This window comes from Loxodonta africana, chromosome 1 (genome assembly GCF_030014295.1).
Source record: "Loxodonta africana isolate mLoxAfr1 chromosome 1, mLoxAfr1.hap2, whole genome shotgun sequence".
NCBI lineage: Eukaryota > Metazoa > Chordata > Mammalia > Proboscidea > Elephantidae > Loxodonta > Loxodonta africana.
The window spans coordinates 58,650,326-58,674,790 of record NC_087342.1 but is presented as its reverse complement, the minus strand read 5'-3'; the positions used below and the strand labels follow the sequence as shown (position 1 = coordinate 58,674,790).

The 24,465-nt window shown below is 40.8% G+C and overlaps 1 protein-coding gene across 4 annotated transcripts in view; it reads left to right on the top strand.

Annotated features, from left to right (window-relative positions):
* DTNBP1 (dystrobrevin binding protein 1) overlaps nucleotides 1–24,465 on the top strand; it is a 193,098-nt gene that overhangs the window by 76,436 nt on the left and 92,197 nt on the right. For all 4 annotated transcript variants that reach the window (XM_064280954.1, XM_023555807.2, XM_023555806.2 and 1 more), the window contains one exon: nucleotides 8,776–8,908. In XM_064280954.1, the coding sequence (XP_064137024.1) occupies nucleotides 8,776–8,908 (133 nt within the window). The remainder of the gene's footprint in view (nucleotides 1–8,775; nucleotides 8,909–24,465) is intronic.

Genomic DNA, 24,465 nt, shown 5'->3' with positions numbered 1-24,465 from the left:
AGCTGCATCTCTTCTCTGTCTCAGTCACACAGGCAGTGAAGGGCAGTCACTACCCTTTTAAAATTTAAGATAAAATTAGAAAATGTGAATGCTTGTAAAAATGTCGTCGGGGTGGTGTCTGACCTCCTCCAACCCCACAAGGGGGAAGGAGAATCAAGATCGACAGCCTAGGGCTGATTCCTGTAAGGCAGTAGTCAGTCAGACTTGCTTTCTCTCTCCACCATCTTGACCAACTCTAATACCAACCGTCCCTCCCACAGCACTTTATACTTCTCTCCTGCATTTGATAATTCATTGTGATGGCCACATAGAACTCACAGACCATATTCATGATTATGGGGTTTATTAGGGAAGTAACAGTTGCGATTCAGCTTCTGGAACACTCAGGATACAGTTCTTTCATCAGGACAGCCTCTTCCCAGCCGTGCTAGCAGGCACACCTCTCCCTCGCCCTAGGCCTCTGCCCAAAGACACTCAGCTTTCCCTCTCTCTGGGCTGGGAAGTCCACCATGCCTTCTCCTGCTGCCGGATCTCTCTTGCTGGGTCTCTCCTGCCACTGCTTCTCACTGTCTTCAGGGTTACAGCTCGCTCTCTCTCTGTCTCCTGGTCCCAGGGGTTCCCAACGCTGGGATCCCGGGCCCAAAGAACACGCTGGCTCCTGGCTGTTATTCGTTGGTGGTGGTATGTTCTCTTCCCTGCCTCTGGGGTGGCTTATTTCAAGTCCGGCGGAATGGCAAAACTGACCAGTACCCTTGGTGGGTCACAATTGCCATATCTGCACAGTCCCGCCCAATCTCTTGGGGTGGAAGTTCTAAGACTGTGACTGGAAAGACCACACAGAAGTGATCCATGGCACACCTGGGCTTTTCTAGCCATGGTTCTTTCATACTTGGAGGATAACGTCCCCCTCCCAATCATTTTACCAGTGCAAAACAGTCATTAACAATTAGTCCTGCAGTGCAGAGTCCTAAGGATGAGGTTACTCAGGGACCAGCCATTCAGGTCTGCTGCAGGTTTCCATCTGATCTGGTCAGGTTCTCCGAAAGTCAGGTTCTCAGCTTCATCCTTTCTGTTATCTGATAAAATTTAACTGAGAGAAGTTTATTTCCTTGCTCTGAGCCTCAGGAGGTATCAGCAGAGCAGAACCTTTAATGGACGTTAGGTTTGGCCACTGTACTTCAGTCCAGCAGTGCCTCCCTCTTAGTCCACCCTTTCACAGCTACTGCTTCTACAATTACAGTTTTTATAATCACAGTTAACCCTGTTAACATTCAGCACTCACAGCTGGGTCAAATAATCCTATAAACATCTTCCCCCACCATCTCTTCACCAGACCCATCAGGAAACGAGGGTCCATTCAGTGCGAATGCTCCTTTTTCCCCCTCATTTTGAATTTAAGTACACCCACGAAAGTGTGTTAGCCAGCTACTTCATGCCTTTATCTCCCCATATTTTATATAGCCAGTGTTTAAATTGCCTGTCCCTGTCAAACAAGCACTCTGAGGAGACAAGCATGTTCCTTGATCTTGAAGAATCTCCTGTTCAGTTGGAACTTTAAGCACTTGGCATCCATAAGCAAAGTCCAGTCCAGAGCAAGCCATCAATTCGCACAATCTATACCAGCTCACGGTGTCAAACATCTTCCTCTTCATTTGGTCGGGTTCTGGTCAGCTCGTCCCTGACCATCTAAGCTAGGTCACAGTGGGTAAGCAGCCTTCGGCTGGAGAGTTCACACACACCTCCCAGCACTTCAAACAGCCCCTTCACAATGCTCCTGGATTTAATAGATCTTTAGTTCAAAGATTAGTTACAAATAGGTAAGAACTTGCATCTTAATTAATCCAGAGTTGCTTGTTGAAATTCAAAGAGTTTGCTTCTAACCCGGACGCTGTGAAAGCTAATTTAGACTCTGTGAAAAGTTAGCAGCTGACTGAGGCAGTCAGAGCATTGTAACCGAGTGATGCCTGTGTGAGAGAAACTGGGATGGAGAGTGCCTCGCTACTCCTCTGCTGTTCTCTTCACCCGGATTGCTGTTTCTCCCAGACTCAGGTGTCCCTCTCCTGCTCAGGCTTCCGCTCATCCTCATCTATGTTAGATGCCACTCCCCTCCTTCAAGTTCCTGCAGCACATCTTGCCTGGCTTTATCTTGCTGTATTGTTAGTGAGAACCCTCCCCTCCACTGTACGTTCCTGAGCACAGGACTGTCTTCTACATCTTCCTATCCCAGTGTCTGGCACAGTGGTTGGCATATGTAGTGGGTGTTTCGTAAACAGTTATGATGCCGTATGAGCTTTATGTAAGAGCTTTCATACCTAAACTTTCCCATTGTACAAGAAAGCCACCAGTCCTGCCCCTTACCACTGAAGTCTTGGTTTACTTAGCATTCTCTCCATTGGAGGTCTTTGTGGTATAAGGGACTCAGTTTTAACTCCTGACTGCCCTTCACTACCTATGTGACTTTAGGTTAGGCACTGAATTAATTTTTCTACGCTTTGGTATTGAATGTTTTAAAAGCTCAACTCAACAGCAGTGGGTTTGGTTTTCGTTTGGTGGCCTCAAGGCAGAGTAATGAAAGAAAAGTGCACGGTGGAGCAAGCTGTAACCCTCCCCACTAACCCACCAACTAGCCCAGGGACCTGTGCTTACTGACTTTTTGTATCATCTAGGGTCGCTATGAGTCGACGGCAGTGGGTTTGGTTTTTGGACGGTGCCTTGACAACTTATGTATATGGTGTGCTAGAGACAAAACAAGTGCTAAAAGAGCTTAGAATCTCAAATATGAAATTGTGTTCATTATAATTTGTATTCTACTACTCGTATGTCTGTCATACTGTGGTGGTTTGCATATTGCTGTGATGCTGAAAGCTATGTCACTGGTATTTCTAATACCAGCAGAGTCACCCATGGTGGACAGATTTCAGTGGAACATCCAGACTAAGACAGACTAGGAAGAAGGACTTGGCGATATAATTCTAAAAAAATCAGCCAATGAAAACCTTATGAATAGCAGCAGAACATTGTTTGATATAGTGCCAGAAGATGAGCCCCTCAGGTTGGAAGACACTCAAAAGATGACTGGGGAAGAGCTGCCTCCTCAAAGTAGAGTCGACCTTAATGACGTAGATGGAGTTAAACTTTCGGGACCTTCACTTGTTGAAGTGTCTCAACTCAAAATAAGAAGAAACAGCTGCAAACATCCATTAATAATAGGAGCAGTGCATACGAAGTATGAGTCTAGGAGAACTGAAAGCTGTCAAAACCGAAACAGAACAACACACAAGCCCCAGAGGGTCAGCTAGGTAACTGGGATCTTCTAAAAATTAAACACTTATGCTCATCAAAAGGCTTCACAAAAAGAGCAAAAAGAGAACCTACAGATTGGGAAAAAATTTTTGGCTATTACAAGTCAAAGGTCTGATCTCTAAAACCTACAAGAAAATCCAACACCTCTACAACAAAAAGACAAATAATCCAATTAGAAAATGGGCAAAGGAAATGAACAGACACTTTACCAAAGAAGACATTCAGGTGGCCAACAGACATGTGAGGAAATGCTCACGATCTCTAGCCATCAGAGAAATGCAAATCAAAATCACTCCCAGCATTACTGGCACAGATCAATAAAACAGGAAATAACAAATGTTGGAGAGGCTGCAGGGAGATTGGAACTCTTATGCACTGCTGGTGGGAATGCAAAATGATACAACCGTTTTGGAAAACGATACGGTACTTCCATAGAAAGCTAGAGATAGAAATACTGTAAGAGTCGTCACAGGAATAGATACATGTACACCCATTGTTCATTGCAGCATTGTTTGCAATAGCAAAAAGGTGGGAAACAGCCTAGATGCCCATCAACAGATGAATGGATAAACAAACTGGTACATACACACAATGGAGTATTACATGATAAAGACCAATGATGAATCTGTGAAGCATCTCATAACATGGGTGAATCTGGAGGGCATTATGCAGAGTGAGATATGACAATGAGATCACTATAAATACTCATGAAAAGGCTTATGTACAGAAAGAAACAATCTTTGATGGTTACCAGGGAGGGGAGGAGTGGGGATGAAAAAACACTTACTAGACAATAGATAGGTAGTAACTCTGGTGAAGGGTAAGACAGTATACAATACCAGGGAAACCAGCACAATCTGTACAAGGCAGGGCTGTGGTAGCTCTGTAGACACATCCAAACCCCTTGAGGGACTGAATTGCTGGGCTCAGGGTTGTGGGGACCATGGTCTCGGGGAATATCTAGCTTAATTGGCATAACAGTTTATAAAGAAAATGTTCTACATTCTACTTTGGTGAGTAGCATCAGGGGTCCTAAAAGCCTGTGAGCAGCCATCTAGGATACCCCACTGGTCCAGCCCCTTCAGGAGCAAGGAAGAATGAAGAAAACTAAAGACACAGGGAAAAGGTTAGTCCAAAGGATTAAGGGACCACATCTACTACCGCCTCCACCAGACTGAGTCTAGTACAACTAGATGGTGCCTGGCTACCACCACTGACTGCTCTGACAGGGGTCATAATAGAGGGTTCCAGACAGAACTGGACAAAAATGTAGAACACAGTTCCAACTCAAAAAGAAAGATGACTTGCTGGCCTGACACAGACTAGAGAAACCCTGAGAGTATGGCCTCCAGTCACCCTTGCAGCTCAGTAATGAGTTCACTCCTGAGGTTCATCCTTCATCCAAAGATTGAACAGGCCCATGGAATGAAACAAGACTAAAGGGGCATACCAGCCCTGGGGCAGGGACTGGAAGGTAGGAGAGAACAGGGAAGTTGGTAATAGGGAACCTAGGGTTGAGAAGGGAGAGCATTCACATGTCGTGGGGCTGTCAACCAATGTCTTACAACAATGTGTGCACTGACTGATGAGAAAATGGTTTATTCCGTAAACCTTCATCTGAAGTTCAGTAAGAAAAAAGAAATGAAGCAGAACACATTAAGATCAATATCCTAGGTATCAGTGAGCTGAAATGGACTGGTATTGGCTATTTTGAATCAGACAATCATATGGTCTACTATGCCAGCAATGATAGATTGAAGAGGAATGGCATCACATTAATAATCCAAAAGAACATTTCAAAATCTATCCTGAAGTACATCACTGTCAGTGATAGGATAATACCCATATGCCTACAAGGAAGACCAGTTAATATGACTGTCATGGATTGAATTGTTTCCCCCAAAATATGTGTCAACTTGACTAGGCCGTGATTCCCAGTATTGTGTGATTGTCCTACCCTTTTGTCATCTGATGTGATTTTCCTATATGTTGTAAATCTTACCTCTGTGACGTTAATGAGGTGGGATTAGTGGCAGTTGTGTTAACGAGGCAGGACTCAATCCACAAGATTAGGTTGTGTCTTAAACCAATCTCTTTTTGAGATATAAAAGAGAGAGGCCAGCAGAGAGACGTGGGGACTTCATACCACCAAGAAACAAGAGCCAAGAGAATAGCATGTCATTTGGACCCGGGGTCCCTGAGCCTGAGAAGCTCCTGGACCAGGGCAAGATTGATGACAAGGATCTTCCCCCAGAGCAGACAGAGAGAAAGCCTTCCCCTGGAGCTAGAAGTCCTTAATTCGGACTTCTAGCCTCCTAGACTGTGAGAGAATAAATTTCTCTTTGTTAAAGCCATCCACTTGTGTTATTTATGTTGTAACAGCACTAATTAACTAAGATAATGACGCTTACTCAGATTTACTCACCAACCACTCATGCCAAAGATGAAGAAATTGAAGATTTTTACCAACTTCTGCAGAATGAAATTGATCAAACATGCAATGAGGATGCATTGATAATTACTGATGATTGGAATGGAAAAGCTGGAAATGAAGGATCGGTAGTGGGAAAATATGGCCTTGGTGATAGAAACAATGTGGAGGTTGCATGATAGAATTTTGGCAAGACCGATGACTTATTTGTTGCAAATACCTTTTTTCAACAAATAAATGATGACTTATACCTGTAGAGGAACCCCTGGTGACGTAGTGATTAAGAGCTACGGCTGCTAAGCAAAAGGTCGGCAATTCAAATCCCCCAGGTGCTCCTTAGATACCCTGTGGGGCAGTTCTACTCTGTCCTATAAGGTCGCTGTGAGTTGGAATCTACTCAATGGCAATGGATTTTTTTTTTTTTTTTTAATACCCGTAGACCTCACTAGATAGAATATACAGGAAGTAAATCAACTATATCTGCAGAAAGAGACAACAGAAGACCTTGATATCATCAGTCAGAACAAGGCCAGCGGCCAACTGTAGAATAGACCATCAGTTGCTTATATCATATGCAAGTTCAAGTTGAAGCTGAAGAAAATTAGAACAAGTCCACGAGAGCCAAAGTACAACCTTGAGTATATCCCACTTGAATTTAGAGACTATCTCAAGAATAGATTTGACTCATTGAACAATAATGACTAAAGACTAGATGAGCTGTGGGATGACATCAAGGACATTGTACATGAAGAAAGCAAGAGTCATTAAAAAGACAGGAAAGAAAGAAAGGCCAAAACAGATGTCAGAAGAGACCCTGAAACTTGCTCTTGAAGGTAGAGTAGCTAAAGTGAATGGAAGAAATGATGAAGTAAAAGTGCTGAACAGAAGATTTCAAAGGGCGGCTTGAGAAGACAAAGTAAAGTATTATAATGAAATGTGTAAAGAATTGGAGTTAGAAAACCAAAAAGGAAGAATATGCTCGACAGTTCTCAAGCTGAAAGAACTGAAGAAAAAATTTGAGCCTCGACTTGCAATATTGAAGGTTTTATGGAGAAATTATTGAATGATGCAGGAGGCATCAAAAGAAGATGGAAAGAATACACAGAGTCAGTGTACCAGAAAGAATTGGGCAATGTTCAGACGTTTCAGGAGGTATGGAAGGAAGAAGTCCAACCTTCACTGAAGGCATTCATGACAAACAAGGCTCCAGGAATTAACAGAATACCAATTGAGATGTTTCAACATAGGGATGCAACGCTGGAAGCTTCCACTCATCTATGCCAAGAACTTTGGAAGAGAGCTTCCTGGCCAACTGATTGGAAGAGATCTGTATTTCTTCCCATTCCAAAAAAAATTGATCCAACAGAATGCAGAACTTATCAAACAACATCATTAATATCACATGCAAGTAAAATTTTGCTGAACATAATTCAAAAACAGTTGTAGCAGTTCATTGACAGGCAGCTGCCAGAAATTCAAGCTGCATTCAAAAGAGGATGTGGCATGAGGGATATCATTGCTGATGTCAGATCTTGGCTGAAAGCAGAGAATACCAGAAAGATGTTTACCTGAGTTTTATGGACTATGCAAACACATTCAACTGTGTGGATCATAACAAATTATGAATAATGTTGCGAAGAATGGGAATTCCAGAACAGTTACTTGTGCTCATTTGGAACTTGTACACAGACTAAGAGGCAGTCGTTTGAACAGAACAAGGGGATGCTGCGAGGTTTAAAGTCAGGAACAATGTGCATCAGGGTTGTATCCTTTCACCGTGCTTAGTCTGTGTGATGAGCAAATAATCCCAAGAAGCTGGTCTATATGAAGAAGAATGTGGCATTAGGGTTGGAGGGAGACTCATTAACAACCTATGTTATGCAGATGACACAACCTTGCTGGCTGAAAGTGAAGGGGACTTGAAACACTTACTGATGAGGATCAAAGACTACAGCCTTCAATATGGGTTGCACCTCAGCATAAAAAAAACAGAAATCCTCACAACTAGACCAATAAGCCACATCATGATAAATCGAGAAAAGATTGATGTTGTCAAGGATTTCATTTTACTTGGATCAGCAGTCAGTGCCCTTGTAGCAGCAGTCAGGAAATCAAAGGACATATTGCATTGGGCAAATCTCCTGCAAAAGATGTCTTTAAAGTGTTCAAAAGGAAAGATGTCACTTTGAGGACTAAGGTGTGCCTGACCTAAGCTATGGTTTTTTCTATTGCTTCATTTGCATGTGAAAATTGGACAATGAATAAGGAAAACTGAAAAAAACAAACAAACAAACTAATGCCTTTGAATTATGGTGTTGTTGAACAATTTTGAATATACCACCGACTGCCAGAAGAACAAACAAATCTCTCTTTGAAGCAGTACAGCCAGAATGCCCCTTAGAGGCAAGACAGAGAGACTTCATCTCAGGTACTTTGGACATGTCATCAGGAGGGACCAGTCCCCAGAGAAGGACATCATGTTTGGTAGAGAGGGAGGGAAAAAGAAGAAGACCCTCAGTGAACTGGTAGGACACAGTGGCTATAACAGTAAGCTGAAATACAGCAATGGTGGTGAGCATGGCACGGGACTGGGTAGTGTTTCTTTCTGTTGGACATACGGGTTGCTGTGAGTCGAAACCGACTCAGTGGCACCCAAGAACAACATTGTTTGTATTAATTATAGTTGCTGTATTCTCATTGTTTGAAACTGGTTATTCATATGTAATATGGGACCATTAGGATATAACATTAGATTAATCAAGATACTGTGTTTCTTCATCATCCTGGTTGAGTATTTAAAATGTTTTAGAAAATGACATTTTGACAAATGTTCAAAATATACTCAGAAAAGATAATTTGAAGTATGCTTGATGCTGGATGGTGTATTTTATATACTACAAGAAAGTTTACTAAAGGATATTAAGCAAATGTGAAGACAATCACACCAGGTTAAAATTTTAACTTTTTGACACTTTTTCTTGTCTTCATGATGAAGGATTCTGACTTTGACATTTGTTTCTTTTTATTTTATATACTTTCAGCTCATTTGGAGGCGAGTTTTGAGGAGGTGGAGAACCACCTGCTGCAGCTGGAGGATTTGTGTGGGCAGTGCGAACTAGAAAGATACAAACATATGCAGTCCCAGCAACTGGAAAATTACAAGAAAAATAAGAGGTGAGTGTGACGATCAGCCACGGTATTCATTTTCAATCTCTAAGTTTTCTGTGTTGTGTTACACGCTCTTCTTCATAAGTTTGAACTGACAGAAGACAAAGGTTTCAATACGTAAAGCACATATTAAGATTTCCACATTTTTTTTTTTTTTTTTTTGATACCTTATCTGTTGCTAAGATGGAATAGTGGTTGAAGTGCTTGGCTGCTAACCAAAAGGTCAGCGGTTTGAAACCACCAGCTGCTCCAGGGCAGAAAGATGTGGCAGTCTGCTTCCGTAAAGATTATAGCCTTGAAAACCCTGTGGGGCAGTTCTACTCTGTCCTGTAGGGTCTCGGTGAGTTGAAATTGACTCAGTGGCAGCGGGTTTGATTTTGGGTATCTGTTGCTGTTTTATGGAGATAAGTTCTAAAGAGCTAGTTAATATAATTAATTAATATAACTATGTAATAATTTAATATAAACAATAATACAAATGTGGAGGGGAGCAGAGCAAAGGGGCAAAGTTTTCCAAGAAAGTAGGAGCCGTAACTTAATTCTCTACAAGTGGCAAATGACAGAGCTACTTTTTCCTTCCTCTTTCTCCACTTCCACTCTTTTTATTACTAGAGCAGGAAGAAAAGGAACTGTAACATTTTTTAAACCTAGGACAAACTTCAAGGATGAGAAATTTAAATTAATTAGCACCGTGACTAACTTTCCCAGAAAAAATTTATGTATCTGTAGAAATTTATTTAATAGTTCTGTATAACATCTTCACAAAATAAATATTTATCAGTAAATGCCCAAACACTTTGCATCTAATTGCTTAGTAAGATATTAGACATGTGATTGAAATTGAAGGGATGCTCTTATCCTGAGATGATTACTACTGGTTTAATTCGAAATTTTTATTAACAGATTCTTAGTTACCTAGGGCTACCATAACACAAATACAATAAGTGGGTGGCTTTAAAGAACAGAAATTTGTTTTCTCACATTTTTTGAAGGCTAGAAGTCCAAATCAGAGCATTGACTCCAAGAGAGGGTCTTCTTTATAGGTAGCCCCAGGCATTCCTTGGCTTGTAGAGGGATCTTCACATGGTGTCTGTCTTCCCCATGTGTGTGTGTGTCTGTCTGTCTGTCTTCCCCGTGTGTGTGTGTGCGCGTGTGTGTTTATTCTGCTCTTTTGATGGGACCACTAGAAGGCATTAGGTTTTCAACCCACCCTATTCTGGCATGACCTTATTAACATAGCAAAAAAACCTGTATTTTCAAACTGTGTCATATTTACAGGTAAATATGGAAACCCTGGTGGCTTAATGGTTGAGTTTGGCTGCTAATTTTAAAGCTCGGCAGTTCGAATCCACCAGCTGCTTCTTGGAAACTCTGTGGGGCAGTTCTACTCTGTCCTATAGGGTTGCTATGAGTCAGAATTGACTTGACAACGGGTTTTATTTCCATATTTACAAAACTTTGGGAGGGGTGGGGATACAATTAAATCCATAACAACAGAAATTCAATTTGTTTTCTTTAGTATGAGAACACTTTGAAGACCTGAGCTTGATTTTCTTCTCTGCTGCTTTCTACCTGCGTTGTTGTTGTCACTAGGTGCCCTGAGTCAGTTTCACCTCGTACCAACCTTATGTAAAACAGGATGAAATGCTGTCTGGTCTTGTGCCATTCTCACGATTGTTAGTAAGTTTGAGTCCATTGTTGCAGCCACTGTGTCAGTTCATCTCATTGAGAGTCTTCCTTTTTTTCTCTGACTCTCTAGTTTACCAAGCATGATGTCCTTCTTCAGGGATTTGTCCCTCCTGATAACATGTCCAGAGTATATGAGACAAAGTCTTTGCCATCCTTGCTTCTAATGAGCATCCTGGCTGTACTTCTTCCAAGACAGATTTGTTCGCTCTTCTGGCAGTCCATGGTATATTCAGTATTCTTCACCAGCACCATAATTCAAAGGTGTCAGTTCTTTGGTCTTCCTTATTCATTGTCCAGCTTTTGCATGCATATAAGGCAATCGAAAATATCAAGGCTTGGGTCAGGCGCACCTTAGTCATCAAAGTGACATCTTTCCTTTTTAATGCTTTAAAGAGATCTTTTGTAGCACATTTGCCCAATGCAGTATGTCCTTTGGTTTCTTGACTGCTGCTTCCCTGGGCATTGATTGTGGATCCAGAAAAAACCTGACCTATCCTTCCTTAGGGTTAGTTACTTATCTGTAAAATAGAGATAATGATAAAGGGCTATTGAGAGAGTAGAGCAGTTTTATTCAGTCAAATGAAGATTGATCATAGATATCTTTTAAATAATAAATCATGTAATAGATGGTCCCAGATAGAATGAGAGAAAATTGTAGAACAAAACTAAAAATTCTTTCCCCCCCAGACTTAAACTGGACCAGTAGAGACTAGAGAATCCCCTGAGATGTACTTTAAAGTTTTAACTGAAGCCGCCCCCGGAGGTCACCTTTCAGGTAAATAACAGATTGGCTCATAAAATAAACAATATCACCCATGAGTACTGTGCTCTTTTTAAAAAAAAAAAAAAATGATCTACATGAGACCAAAGGGTCAATATTTACCCTAAAGCAAAGATGAGAAGGGCAGGGAGGCTAGATTAATAGAAATGGAACAACCAGAATGGAAATAATGAGAATGTTGATACATCTGGAAAATATAAACGATGTCACTGAACCAGTATGTATAGAAATTGTTAAATGGGAACTGAATTTGCTGTGTCAACTTCCACCAAAAACACAATAAAATATTTTTTTTAAAATAAATTATATAGAACATTTACTATTCAAAGATGTTTTATTTACATATTTAGCTCTGTCTTGGTTACTTATATTCAATCTTGAGCTATCAAAATTGGGAGTATAATGAAGGCTAGTGTAAGGATACCAAAATCTTTTTTATTAATAGAGCTTCTATTTAACACAGTGGATTGAACACAGTCATTTATCTCTCCACTATACTGAAACCCTACTAAAATGGTAATAAAGAGCCTTTTTAAAGTCATAACTCAAAAGAACAAAAAGAATGAAAGAGTAAATGACAGTAGACGAGAAATGTCATCAATTTTTTTGGTAAGTGGATGGATGAGTGGTCACCAACAGCACAGCAGTGAAGGCTGAAACCTAAGCTGGAATTTTGAGTCCTGTAGAGGGGAACTCTGACATAAAGCAAGCTGGTGTGTACCACAGATTCTAGAAAGGCTCAGGAGTGGAAGGCACCAAGAACCTTAAAAGGCAAAGTGTGCTGAAAACAGAAGGATTGGTTGAATGTACCGGTATGGACAGTTAGACCCCCTGATCATCTCTTCAGTCAGATGATTACCCTAGCCCTAGCTCATCAAGAGACATGGGGCTGGACTCAAGAAGCTCCAGACTTGAAGATGCTAGACGGATTGTAGGCAGGTAGAGGTACTACCTACCACCTGTCAGTTTGTCATAATATGGTGGCTTGCATGTTGCTGTAACGCTAGAAGCTACGCCACTGGTATTGCAAATGCCCACAGGGTCACCTCCACAGGTTTCTGTGGAGCTTCCAGACTAAGACAGACTAGGAAGAAAGACCTGAGGATCTGTTCCCAAAATCAGCCAGTGAAAACCTTATGGGTCACAGCAGTATAGGTCTAGTAAAGTCCTGAAAGATAAGTCCCCTAGGTTGGAAGGCACTCAAAATATACAGTAGCCGCAACAATGGACTGGAGTATACCAACAATCATGAAAATGATACAAAACCGGGCAATATTCTGTTCTGTTGTACATAAGATCACCATAAGTTGGAGCTGATTCAGTGGCAACTAACAGCAACAAATGTTATACTGTATTGAAGACAGAGGGAGTAAGTAGAAGTTTACATTTTAAACAGCGAAACTCTTTAGACCTCTTTCCCCACTAACTTCCAGAACTTGGGCAGCCAAATTTATATATTCTGTGCAGAAGACTGAGTGAGTTCATCTGGGAATCTGACGAGTCTGAGAGAAAAAAAAACTTGTAGATACAGACAATTGAGAAGTTCTCTGAGAAAACAGCTGGGTATTCATCTTAACACCCTTTGACGGTGAGCCCCACACCCCTGTACGTGATTTGTAATCAACTTTTTGGTGCCTCATTCTTATTAAATATGAACAGGCAACTGAGGAATGATATTCAATTGAGGAAAGCCTCCAAACAAAAGGAATCAAAATAAATATAAAATAAGCAGTAATAATAATAATAAATAACAGAAGAATGAGAGACTGTGAGGGGGACAGAAGAAAACTAAAAACAAAAATTGTAATTAATAACCTCGGGTATATGAGGCCATCTTAGACCATTTTGTATCCATGAAACAAGAACAAGATGCCATAGAAAAGAAACAATTAGAGAACAAGACAGAGCTCTTAACAATAGAATGTTTAATAGCAGAAAACTTCAGCTGCAAGGTTGGAAGATAATGCTGAATAGAAGAAAAGGCTGAGAAAAGTATACTGAGAAAATCAGAGAATTCACTAAGGCCCATATCTGAATACTAGGAGCTTCAAAAAGAGAGGAATAGAGAAAGGGAGAGGAAATTATTAAATAAATTGTACAGAAAATTGTCCTGAACTGAAGGACATGAATGTTTGAATTTGAAAGTACCCAGCAAAATGAGTGGAAAAAGATGTATTGTTAATACATATCTTTGTAAATTTCACTACACTAGAAACCCCAAGATCATAAAAGATTCAAGAAAGGTCTTTTGTTAAGTATCAGTAATGACAAGGAACTTTAACTTTTCAGCAGCCGTATTGGAAGTAGAAACTGGGTTCCACTTAGAATTTTTTTTTTTTTTTTAATAACTTTTATTAAGCTTCAAGTGAACGTTTACAAATCCAATCAGTCTGTCACATATAAGTTTACATACATCTCACTCCCTACTCCCACTTACTCTCCCCGTCTTGAGTCAGCCCTTTCAGTCTCTCCTTTCTTGACAATTTTGCCGGCTTCCCTCTCTCTCTATCCTCCCATCCCCCCTCCAGACAAGAGTTGCCAACACAATCTCAAGTGTCCACCTGATATAATTAGCTCACTCTTCATCAGCGTCTCTCTCCCACCCGCTGACCAGTCCCTTTCATTTCTGATGAGTTGTCTTCGGGGATGGTTCCTGTCCTGTGTCAACAGAAGGTCTGGAGAGCATGGCAGCCGGGATTCCTCCAGTCTCAGTCAGACCATTAAGTTTGGTCTTTTTATGAGAATTTGGGGTCTGCATCCCACTGATCTCCTGCTCCCTCAGGGGTCCTCTGCTGTGCTCCCTGTCAGGGCAGTCATCGATTGTGGCCGGGCACCAACTAGTTCTTCTGGTCTCAGGATGATGTACGTCTCTGGTTCATGTGGCCCTTTCTGTCTCTTGGGCTCTTAGTTGCCGTGTGGGCTTGGTGTTCTTCATTTTCCTTTGCTCCAGGTGGGTTGAGACCAATTGCTGCATCTTAGATGGCCGCTTGTTAGCATTTAAGACCCCAGACGCCACATTTCAAAGTGGGATGCAGAATGATTTCATAATAGAATTATTTTGCCAATTGACTTAGAAGTCCCCGCAAACCATGTTCCCCAGACCCCCACGCTTGCTCCGCTGAGCTTTGAAGCATTCATTTTATCCTGGAAACTTCTTTGCTTTTGGTCCAGTCCAGTGGAGCTGACCTTCCATGTATTGAGTATTGTCCTTCCCTTCACCTAAAGCAGTTCTTATCTACTAATTAATCAGTAAAAAGCCCTCTCCCACCCTCCCTCCCTCCCTCCCTCCCCCCCTCGTAACCACAAAAGTATGTGTTCTTCTCAGTTTATACTATTTCTCAAGATCTTATAATAATGGTCTTATACAATATTTGTCCTTTTGCCTCTGACTAATTTCGCTCAGCATAATGCCTTCCAGGTTCCTCCATGTTATGAAATGTTTCACAGATTCGTCACTGTTCTTTATCGATGCGTAGTATTCCATTGTGTGAATATACCACAATTTATTTACCCATTCATCCGTTGACGGACATCTTGGTTGCTTCCAGCTTTTTGCTATTGTAAACAGAGCTGCAATAAACATGGGTGTGCATATATCTGTTTGTATGAAGGCTCTTGTATCTCTAGGGTATATTCCTAGGAGTGTGATTTCTGGGTTGTATGGTAGTTCTATTTCTAACTGTTTAAGATAACGCCAGATAGATTTCCAAAGTGGTTGTACCATTTTACATTCCCACCAGCAGTGTATGAGAGTTCCAATCTCTCCGCAGCCTCTCCAACATTTATTATTTTGTGTTTTTTGGATTAATGCCAGCCTTGCTGGTGTGAGATGGAATCTCATCGTAGTTTTAATTTGCATTTCTCTAATGGCTAATGATCGAGAGCATTTTCTCATGTATCTGTTGGCTGCCTGAATATCTTCTTTAGAGAAATGTGTGTTCATATCCTTTGCCCACTTCTTGATTGGGTGGTTTGTCTTTTTGTGGTTGAGTTTTGACAGAATCATGTAGATTTTAGAGATCAGGCGCTGGTCGGAGATGTCATAGCTGAAAATTCTTTCCCAATCTGTAGGTGGTCTTTTTACACTTTTGGTGAAGTCTTTAGATGAGCATAGGTGTTTGATTTTTAGGAGCTCCCAGTTATTGGGTTTCTCTTCCTCATTTTTGGTAATGTTTTGTATTCTGTTTATACCTTGTATTAGGGCTCCTAGGGTTGTCCCAATTTTTTCTTCCATGATCTTTATCGTTTTAGTCTTTCTGTTTAGGTCTTTGATCCACTTGGAGTTAGTTTTTGTGCATGGTGTGAGGTATGGGTCCTGTTTCATTTTTTTGCAAATGGATATCCAGTTATGCCAGCACCATTTGTTAAAAAGGCTATCTTTTCCCCAGTTATTTGACACTGGTCCTTTGTCAAATATCAGCTGCTCATATGTGGATGGATCTATGTCTGGGTTCTCAATTCTGTTCCATTGGTCTATGTGTCTGTTGTTGTACCAATACCAGGCTGTTTTGACTACTGTGGCTGTATAATAGGTTCTGAAGTCAGGTAAGGTGAGGCCTCCCACTTTCTTCTTCTTTTTCAGTAGTGCTTTGCTTATCCGGGGCTTCTTTCCCTTCCATATGAAATTGGTGATTTGTTTCTCTATCCCCTTAAAATATGACATTGGAATTTGGATCGGAAGTGCGTTAAATGTATAGATGGCTTTTGGTAGAATAGACATTTTTACTATGTTAAGTCTTCCTATCCATGAGCAAGGTATGTTTTTCCACTTAAGTATGTCCTTTTGAATTTCTTGTAGTAGAGCTTTGTAGTTTTCTTTGTATAGGTCTTTTACATCCTTGGTAAGATTTATTCCTAAGTATCTTATCTTCTTGGGGGCTACTGTGAATGGTATTGATTTGGTTATTTCCTCTTTGGTGTTCTTTTTGTTGATGTAGAGGAATCCAAGTGATTTTTGTATGTTTATTTTATAACCTGAGACTCTGCCAAACTCTTCTATTAGTTTCAGTAGTTTTCTAGAGGATTCCTGAGGGTTTTCTGTGTATATAATCATGTCATCTGCAAATAGTGATAACTCTACTTCTTCCTTGCCAATCCGGATACCTTTTATTTCTTTGTCTAGCCTAATTGCCCTGGCTAAGACTTCCAACACGGTGTTGAATAAGAGCAGTGATAAAGGGCATCCTTGTCTGGTTCCCGTTCTCAAGGGAAATGCTTTCAGGTTCTCTCCATTTAGAGTGATATTGGCTGTTGGCTTTGCATAGATGCCCTTTATTATGTTGAGGAATTTTCCTTCAATTCCTATTTTGGTAAGAGTTTTTATCATGAATGGGTGTTGGACTTTGTCAAATGCCTTTTCTGCATCAATTGATAAGATCATGTGGTTTTTATCTTTTGTTTTATTTATGTGATGGATTACATTAATGGTTTTTCTGATATTAAACCAGCCTTGCATACCTGGTATAAATCCCACTTGATCAGGGTGAATTATTTTTTTGATGTGTTGTTGGATTCTATTGGCTAGAATTTTGTTGAGGATTTTTGCATCAATGTTCATGAGGGATATAGGTCTATAATTTTCTTTTTTTGTAATGTCTTTACCTGGTTTTGGTATCAGGGAGATGGTGGCTTCATAGAATGAGTTGGGTAGTATTCCGTCATTTTCTATGCTTTGGAATACCTTTAGTAGTAGTGGTGTTAACTCTTCTCTGAAAGTTTGGTAGAACTCTGCAGTGAAGTCTTCCGGGCCAGGGCTTTTTTTTGTTGGGAGTTTTTTGATTACCGTTTCAATCTCTTTTTTTGTTATGGGTCTATTTAGTTGTTCTACTTCTGATTGTGTTAGTTTAGGTAGGTAGTGTTTTTCCAGGAATTCATCCATTTCTTCTAGGTTTGCAAATTTGTTAGAGTACAATTTTTCATAATAATCTGAAATGATTCTTTTAATTTCATTTGGTTCTGTTGTGATGTGGTCCTTCTCATTTCTTATTCGGGTTATTTGTTTCCTTTCCTGTATTTCTTTAGTCAGTCTAGCCAATGGTTTATCAATTTTGTTAATTTTTTCAAAGAACCAGCTTTTGGCTTTGTTAATTCTTTCGATTGTTTTTCTGTTCTCTAATTCATTTAGTTCAGCTCTAATTTTTATTATTTGTTTTCTTCTGGTGCCTGATGGATTCTTTTGTTGCTCACTTTCTATTTGTTCAAGTTGTAGGGACAGTTCTCTGCTTTGGGCTCTTTCTTCTTTTTGTATGTGTGCATTTATTGATATAAATTGGCCTCTGAGCACTGCTTTTGCTGTGTCCCAGAGGTTTTGATAGGAAGTATTTTCATTCTCGTTGCTTTCTATGAATTTCCTTATTCCCTTCTTGATGTCTTCTATAACCCAGTCTTTTTTCAGGAGGGTATTGTTCATTTTCCAAGTATTTGATTTCTTTTCCCTCGTTTTTCTGTTATTGATCTCTAGTTTTATTGCCTTGTGGTCTGAGAAGATGCTTTGTAATATTTCGATGTTTTGGACTCTGCAAAGGTTTGTTTTATGACCTAATATGTGGTCTATTCTAGAGAATGTTCCATGTGCGCTAGAAAAAAAAGTATATTTTGCAGCAGTTGGGTGGAGAGTTCTGTATAAGTCAATGAGGTCAAGTTGGTTGATTGTTGTAATTAGATCTTCCGTGTCTCTGTTGAGCTTCTTACTGGATGTCCTGTCCTTCTCCGAAAGTGGTGTGTTGAAGTCTCCTACTATAATTGTGGAGGTATCTATCTCGCTTTTCAATTCTGTTAAAATTTGATTTATGTGTCTTGCAGCCCTGTCATTGGGTGCGTAAATATTTAATATGGTTATGTCTTCCTGATCAATTGTCCCTTTTATCATTATATAGTGTCCTTCTTTATCCTTTGTGGTGGATTTAAGTCTAAAGTCTATTTTGTCAGAAATTAATATTGCTACTCCTCTTCTTTTTTGCTTATTGTTTGCTTGATACACTTTTTTCCATCCTTTGAGTTTTAGTTTGTTTGTGTCTCTAAGTCTAAGGTGTGTCTCTTGTAGGCAGCATATAGATGGATCGTGTTTCTTTATCCAGTCTGTGACTCTCTGTCTCTTTATTGGTGCATTTAGTCCATTTACATTCAGCGTAATTATAGATAAATAAGTTTTTAGTGCTGTCATTTTGATGCCTTTTTATGTGTGTTGTTGACAGTTTCATTTTTCCACATACTTTTTTGTGCTGAGGCGTTTTTCTTAGTAAATTGTGAGATCCTCATTTTCATAGTGCTTGAGTTTATGTTAGTTGAGTCGTTACGTTTTTCTTGGTTTTTATCTTGAGTTATAGAGTTGGTATACCTTTTTGTGGTTACCTTATTATTTACCCCTATTTTTCTAAGTAAAAACCTAACTTGTATTGTTCTATATCGCCTTGTATCACTCTCCATATGGCAGTTCAATGCCTCCTGTATTTAGTCCCTCTTTTTGATTATTGTGATCTTTTACCTATTGACTTCCATGATTCCCTGTTATGTGTATTTTTTTTTTTTAATTAATCTTAATTTGTTTGTTTTTGTGATTTCCCTATTTGAGTTGATATCAGGACGATCTGTTTTGTGACCTTGTGTTGTGCTGATATCTGATATTATTGGTTCTCTGACCAAACAATATCCTTTAGTATTTCTTGTAGCTTTGGTTTGGTTTTTGCAAATTCTCTAAACTTGTGTTTGTCTGTAAATATCTTAATTTCGCCTTCATATTTCAGAGAGAGTTTTGCTGGATATATGATCCTTGGTTGGCAGTTTTTCTCCTTCAGTGTTCTGTATATGTCGTCCCATTCCCTTCTTGCCTGCATGGTTTCTGCTGAGTAGTCAGAACATATTCTTATTGATTCTCCCTTGAAGGAAACCTTTCTTTTCTCCCTGGCTGCTTTTAAAATTTTCTGTTTATCTTTGGTTTTGGTGAGTTTGATGATAATATGTCTTGGTGTTTTTCTTTTTGTATCAATCTTAAATGGGGTTCGATGAGCATCTTGGATAGCTATCCTTTCGTCTTTCATGATGTCAGGGAAGTTTTGTGTCAGGAGTTCTTCAACTATTTTCTCTGTGTTTTCTGTCCCCCCTCCCTGTTCTGGGACTCCAATCACCCGCAGGTTATCCTTCTTGATAGAGTCCCACATAATTCTTAGGGTTTCTTCATTTTTTTTAATTCTTTTATCTGATTTTTTTTCAGCTATGTTGGTGTTGATTCCCTGGTCCTCCAGATGTCCCAGTCTGCATTCTAATTGCTCGTGTCTGCTCCTCTGACTTCCTAGTGTGTTGTCTAATTCTGTTATTTTATTGTTAATCTTTTGGATTTCTACATGTTGTCTCTCTATGGATTCTTGCAACTTATTAATTTTTCCAGTATGTTCTTGAATAATCTTTTTGAGTTCTTCAACAGTTTTATCAGTGTGTTCCTTGGCTTTTTCTGCAGATATCCTAATTTCATTTGTGATATCATTAAGCATTCTGTAAATTAGTTTTTTATATTCTGTATCTGATAATTCCAAGATTGTATCTTCATTTGGGAAAGATTTTGATTCTTTTGTTTGGGGGGTTGGAGAAGCTGTCACGGTCTGCTTCTTTAAGTGGTTTGATATGGATTGTTGCCTCCGAGCCACCACTGGGAAACTAGTTTTTCCAGAAAATCCGCTAAAAAAAAACTGCAGTCAGATCCCTATCAGAGTTCTCCCTCTGGCTCAGGCTATTCAGATGTTAATGAAGCCGCCTGGGGAGGGTGGGGGAGGGAACAGAGAGATAGGAGAGTAGCACCTCAGAATATAGCCAGAGTTGCTTGTCTTGCTTGGAATGACTATTATATCTGAGATTCCCGCGGTCGCGTCGCCTATGTGTGCTGGCTGTGTGGAGATTGCCCCCGGGGGGTCTGGCCCGCTGGAGTCACGGTCAGATCCTCCGCTTCCAGCCCCACGCCCAGTGTCAAGGCTCCCCTACTGGGACGGTGCACTCTCGACTCCAAAATCAGTTGCTGCCTCCCGGGGACTTCTCGTCCCTCCAGCCACGTGGCCGTGCCGCCTCCGAGAACCAGTTGGGCCTCCTCCCGGGGTTAGTTCAGATGGGTGGAGTAGCTCCCCGTGCTTGTACCGTGACCGAGTGTCCCGGTTGGGACGCTGTTCTCCCCGCTCCAATACCAGTCGCTGCCTCCCGGGGACTTCTCCTACTGGCTGCGTCCCACGCTGCCCGCGCGACCCGGCTGGTCCCCTTCCCGGGGTTAGTTCAGGGGGGTGGAGCAACTCTCCGTGTTTATGGCGTACCTGCGTCCAGTCCAAATCCCTGCGGGACGGTTCCCCGGCTCAGATGCTGCTCTTTCTGCTCCAAGATCAGTCACTGCCTCCCGGGGACTTCTCCTACCGGCTGCGTCCCACGCCGCCCATGGAACCGGCTGGTCCCCCTCCCGGGGTTAGTTCAGGGGGGTGGAGCAGCTCTCTGTGCTTGTGCCGTACCTGACTGGTACGCTGGCTCCAGGCTCTGGAAACAATCGCTGCTTCCCCATATTAGTTTGTTCTCCGTCTCTAAATCTGTGTTTGTTGTTCAGGGTTCGTAGCTTGTTATGTATGTGATCGATTCACTTGTTTTTCCGTGTCTTTGTTGTAAGAGGGATCCGAGGTAGCGTCTGCCTAGTCCGCCATCTTGGCTCCGCCTCCCCCACTTAGAATTTTTACTTAGCCAAATTTTCATCAAGTGTGAGGCATTGCAAGGGCTGAAATTTAGCACATGTGCATACTTTGTCAGGAACCTACTGGAGAATATGCTCTACAAACAAGAGAATAAAGCAAAACCAAGGAGGATTCAACACAGAAGAGAGATGAACGGCTCTAAGAGATTTCAACTCAGAAGAGAAGCAAAGGACCCCTCAGACTGATGGTGAAGAGAAGTTTCAGCAGGTCCAGAAAAACATCAAAGGAACCCCGGTGACACAGTGGTTAAGTGCTCAACTGTTAACCAGAAGGTCACAGTTTAAAACCCACCAGCCGCTCTGCAGGAGAAAGTTGTGGCAGGCTGCTTCCATAATGGTGGTTGTTGTTGAGTGTCTTTGAGTCAGTTCCGACTCAGCAACCCTGTGTAAAGCAGAACGAAACACTGCCTAGTCCTCCACTATCCCGACAATTGTTGCTATGTTTGAACCCATTGTTGTAGTTGTGTCAGTTCATCTTGTTGAGGGTCTTCCCTCTTTGTCTTAGTTATCTAGTGCTGCTATAACAGAAATACCTCAAGTGGATGGCTTTAACAAAGAGAAGTTTATTCTCTCACAGTCTAGTATGCTAGAAGTTCGAATTCAGACTGCCGGCTCCAGGGGAAGGCTTTCTGTTTCTGTCAGCTCTGGAGGAAGGTCCTTGTCATCAGTCTTTCCTTGGTCTGGGAGCATCTCAGTGCAGGAAACTGAGGTCTGAAGAACACACTGTGCTCCTGGCACTACTTTCTGGGTGGTACGACGTACCCATGTCTCTCTGCTCACTTGTTTCTTTTATATGTCAAAAGAGATTGGTTTAAGACGCTATCTAATCTTGTACATCTCATCAATATAACTGCCACTAATCCATCTCATTACATCATAATGATAGGGTTTACTAACACGTAGAGAAATCACATCAGATGACAAAATGATAGATCATGAAATACTGGGAATCATGACCTAGCCAAGTTGGCTAGTGTTTTGGGGGGGCACAATTCAATCCATGATGCTCTTTTTCTCTGACCCTCTACTTTACCAACAGCCTCAGAAACCCTCTGATGCAGTTCTACCCTGTCCTATAAGGTCTCTAGGAGTCAGAATCGACTGGAAGGCAAACAAGTTTAGAGAGACCTCCAGATTGAAGCAGGCAGGGAGAAAGAACTTCCAGAGGATTCCAAGAGCAATGTTTCCAAGGAGGCCAGTGGGGGGTGGGGGGAGAGAATGAAGCTAATAGATGATCCGATGTGTTTGACCATACTGAGAGGAATTTTATAGCTCTGATGGAGAGCTTGAGGATGAATTAGATATATTTCTTAATAGCAGTCTCTGGGTGGCGCAAATGGTTATGCCCTCGACTACCAGCCAAAAGGTTGGTGGTTCAAACCCACCCAGAGGCACTGAGAAGAAGGGCCTGGAGATCTGCTTCACAGCCATGAAAACCCTATGGAGCAGTTCTGCTCTGCACACGTAGGGGCAATGAGTTGGAATCGACTTGATGGCAATTAACTACAACAGATTTCCTAATCAAACAACAAAGTAATTATTAACGGTAAGGAAAAACAAAATTTTACAAGCAAAGAAATGATGGCTCAGTTATAAAAAATACTTACATAATATTGTAACAAGATGTGGACTACATATTTAAGCCAGAATTGTGATCTAATTTATTGGGAAGATGGGGGAGAGGAAACATGTTCATGTCAAGGGATTTAAGAAAGCTAATCATCATCTTTCATCGCTCCTTCATAATAAGAGATTAGAAAAGAAAATTTTTTTTGATAGAAAAAATGAATAAATATCAGTGTTGCAAATTAGAAAAAAATGGAGGTAAATGTCAGAAGAAATAACTGAATTGAATTTGGCTGCTTGTGGAAAGCGGGGTGGAAAGGTGGAGAAGACTTGGGCACTGGCGATTCTTTTTGCTATAAAGAAACCCTTGTGGGTGGTATTTGACATAAGGAATGTACATGTGTTATTTTATTTTGATAAACATAAAGATTGAATTAAAAATATTTTTATTAGTTGTACCATTCCCTGAAGTGTTTTACATGGAATACTAGACTGACAAGATTGCCTTAGATAAAATATTCTATGATCAAATAAGTTTCAGAAGCATTTTCTCCTATATTTGCCTCATAGCTTTGCCGTTTATGTTAGTCTATTATACCCGTTGCTGTCAAGTTGATTCCAACTTAGAGCAACCGTGTAGGACAGAGTAGAAATGCCCCATAGGGTTTCCAAGGCTATAAATCTTCATAGGAGCAGACTGCTACATCTTTCTCCTGTGGAACAGCTGGTGGGTTCAAACTGCTGACCTTTGGGTTAGCAGCCGAGCACTTTAACCACTGTGCGACCAGGACTCCTACTCTATTAAGGGCTCTGAGAATTCGCAGAGTAAAGAAATCTGTTTGACTCAGCATTTCTCAACTTACCTGCTCACAGAACCAGTTTGTGTGTTCTACACATTGAAATTTTGTCCCCTGGTATTCTGCATAACGTAGCTGGTGAAATTTTCAAATTAGCAAAAATTAAGTTTTTTATTTTCTGATACATAAGAGAATGGTTTCTTAAAAATAAACCACCTTCATTTTTAATAAGATGCTCTGAAAACTAATGAATTTCCTTTTCTTGCTCTGAAAAAGAAGATAAGGTGTGATACAAAAGGTTGGCTCTGTGATGTTCTGTCATACATTTGACGGAGCATCCCCAGTACAGAGACTAGATTCCAGACCCTTACAAAGGGAGGGCTGCGACCCATTTCCAGCAGTAACGGTGGCTGACCGTTGCGGTGATTCTCATAAGGGAAGAGAAATAATACAGCTTTAGAAAGCTCCTCTGGGTGATTCCAATAGCTCTTATATACCTCTGAGAAATGTTATAACAGATGGTTTACCCCAGCTATTTCTGCAAGGAAGGAGATCTTTCTTCAGCTTGCTATCTAATGAAAGTGAGCTATAAGGAATAGTGTAGCTGTATGAGGAGCCCTGGTGGCACAGTGGTTAAAATGCTCAGCTGCTAACCAAAAAGTCAGTAATTTGAACCCACCAGCCATTCCTTGGGAGAAAGATGTGACAGTCTGCTTCAGTAAAGATTTACAGCCTTGGAAACCCTGTGGGGCAGTTTTTGCTCTGTCCTATAGGGCTGCTATGAGTCAGAATCAACTTGACTGGAGTGGGTTTTTTTTTTTTTTTGGTGGTAGTTATAGGGGGAAAAATCCATAAATTGCTTTTCTTAATAACTGTTCTGCATATAAGTGATATTATTACTGGTACTTCTTATGGGCAAGAAACACACACCACCTTGATAAATAGTAAAACGTTGGGTGGGAGATAAGATATACCAGTAGGCAGAAGGCAAGGAATGATACCAATAGCTAAATTGTTG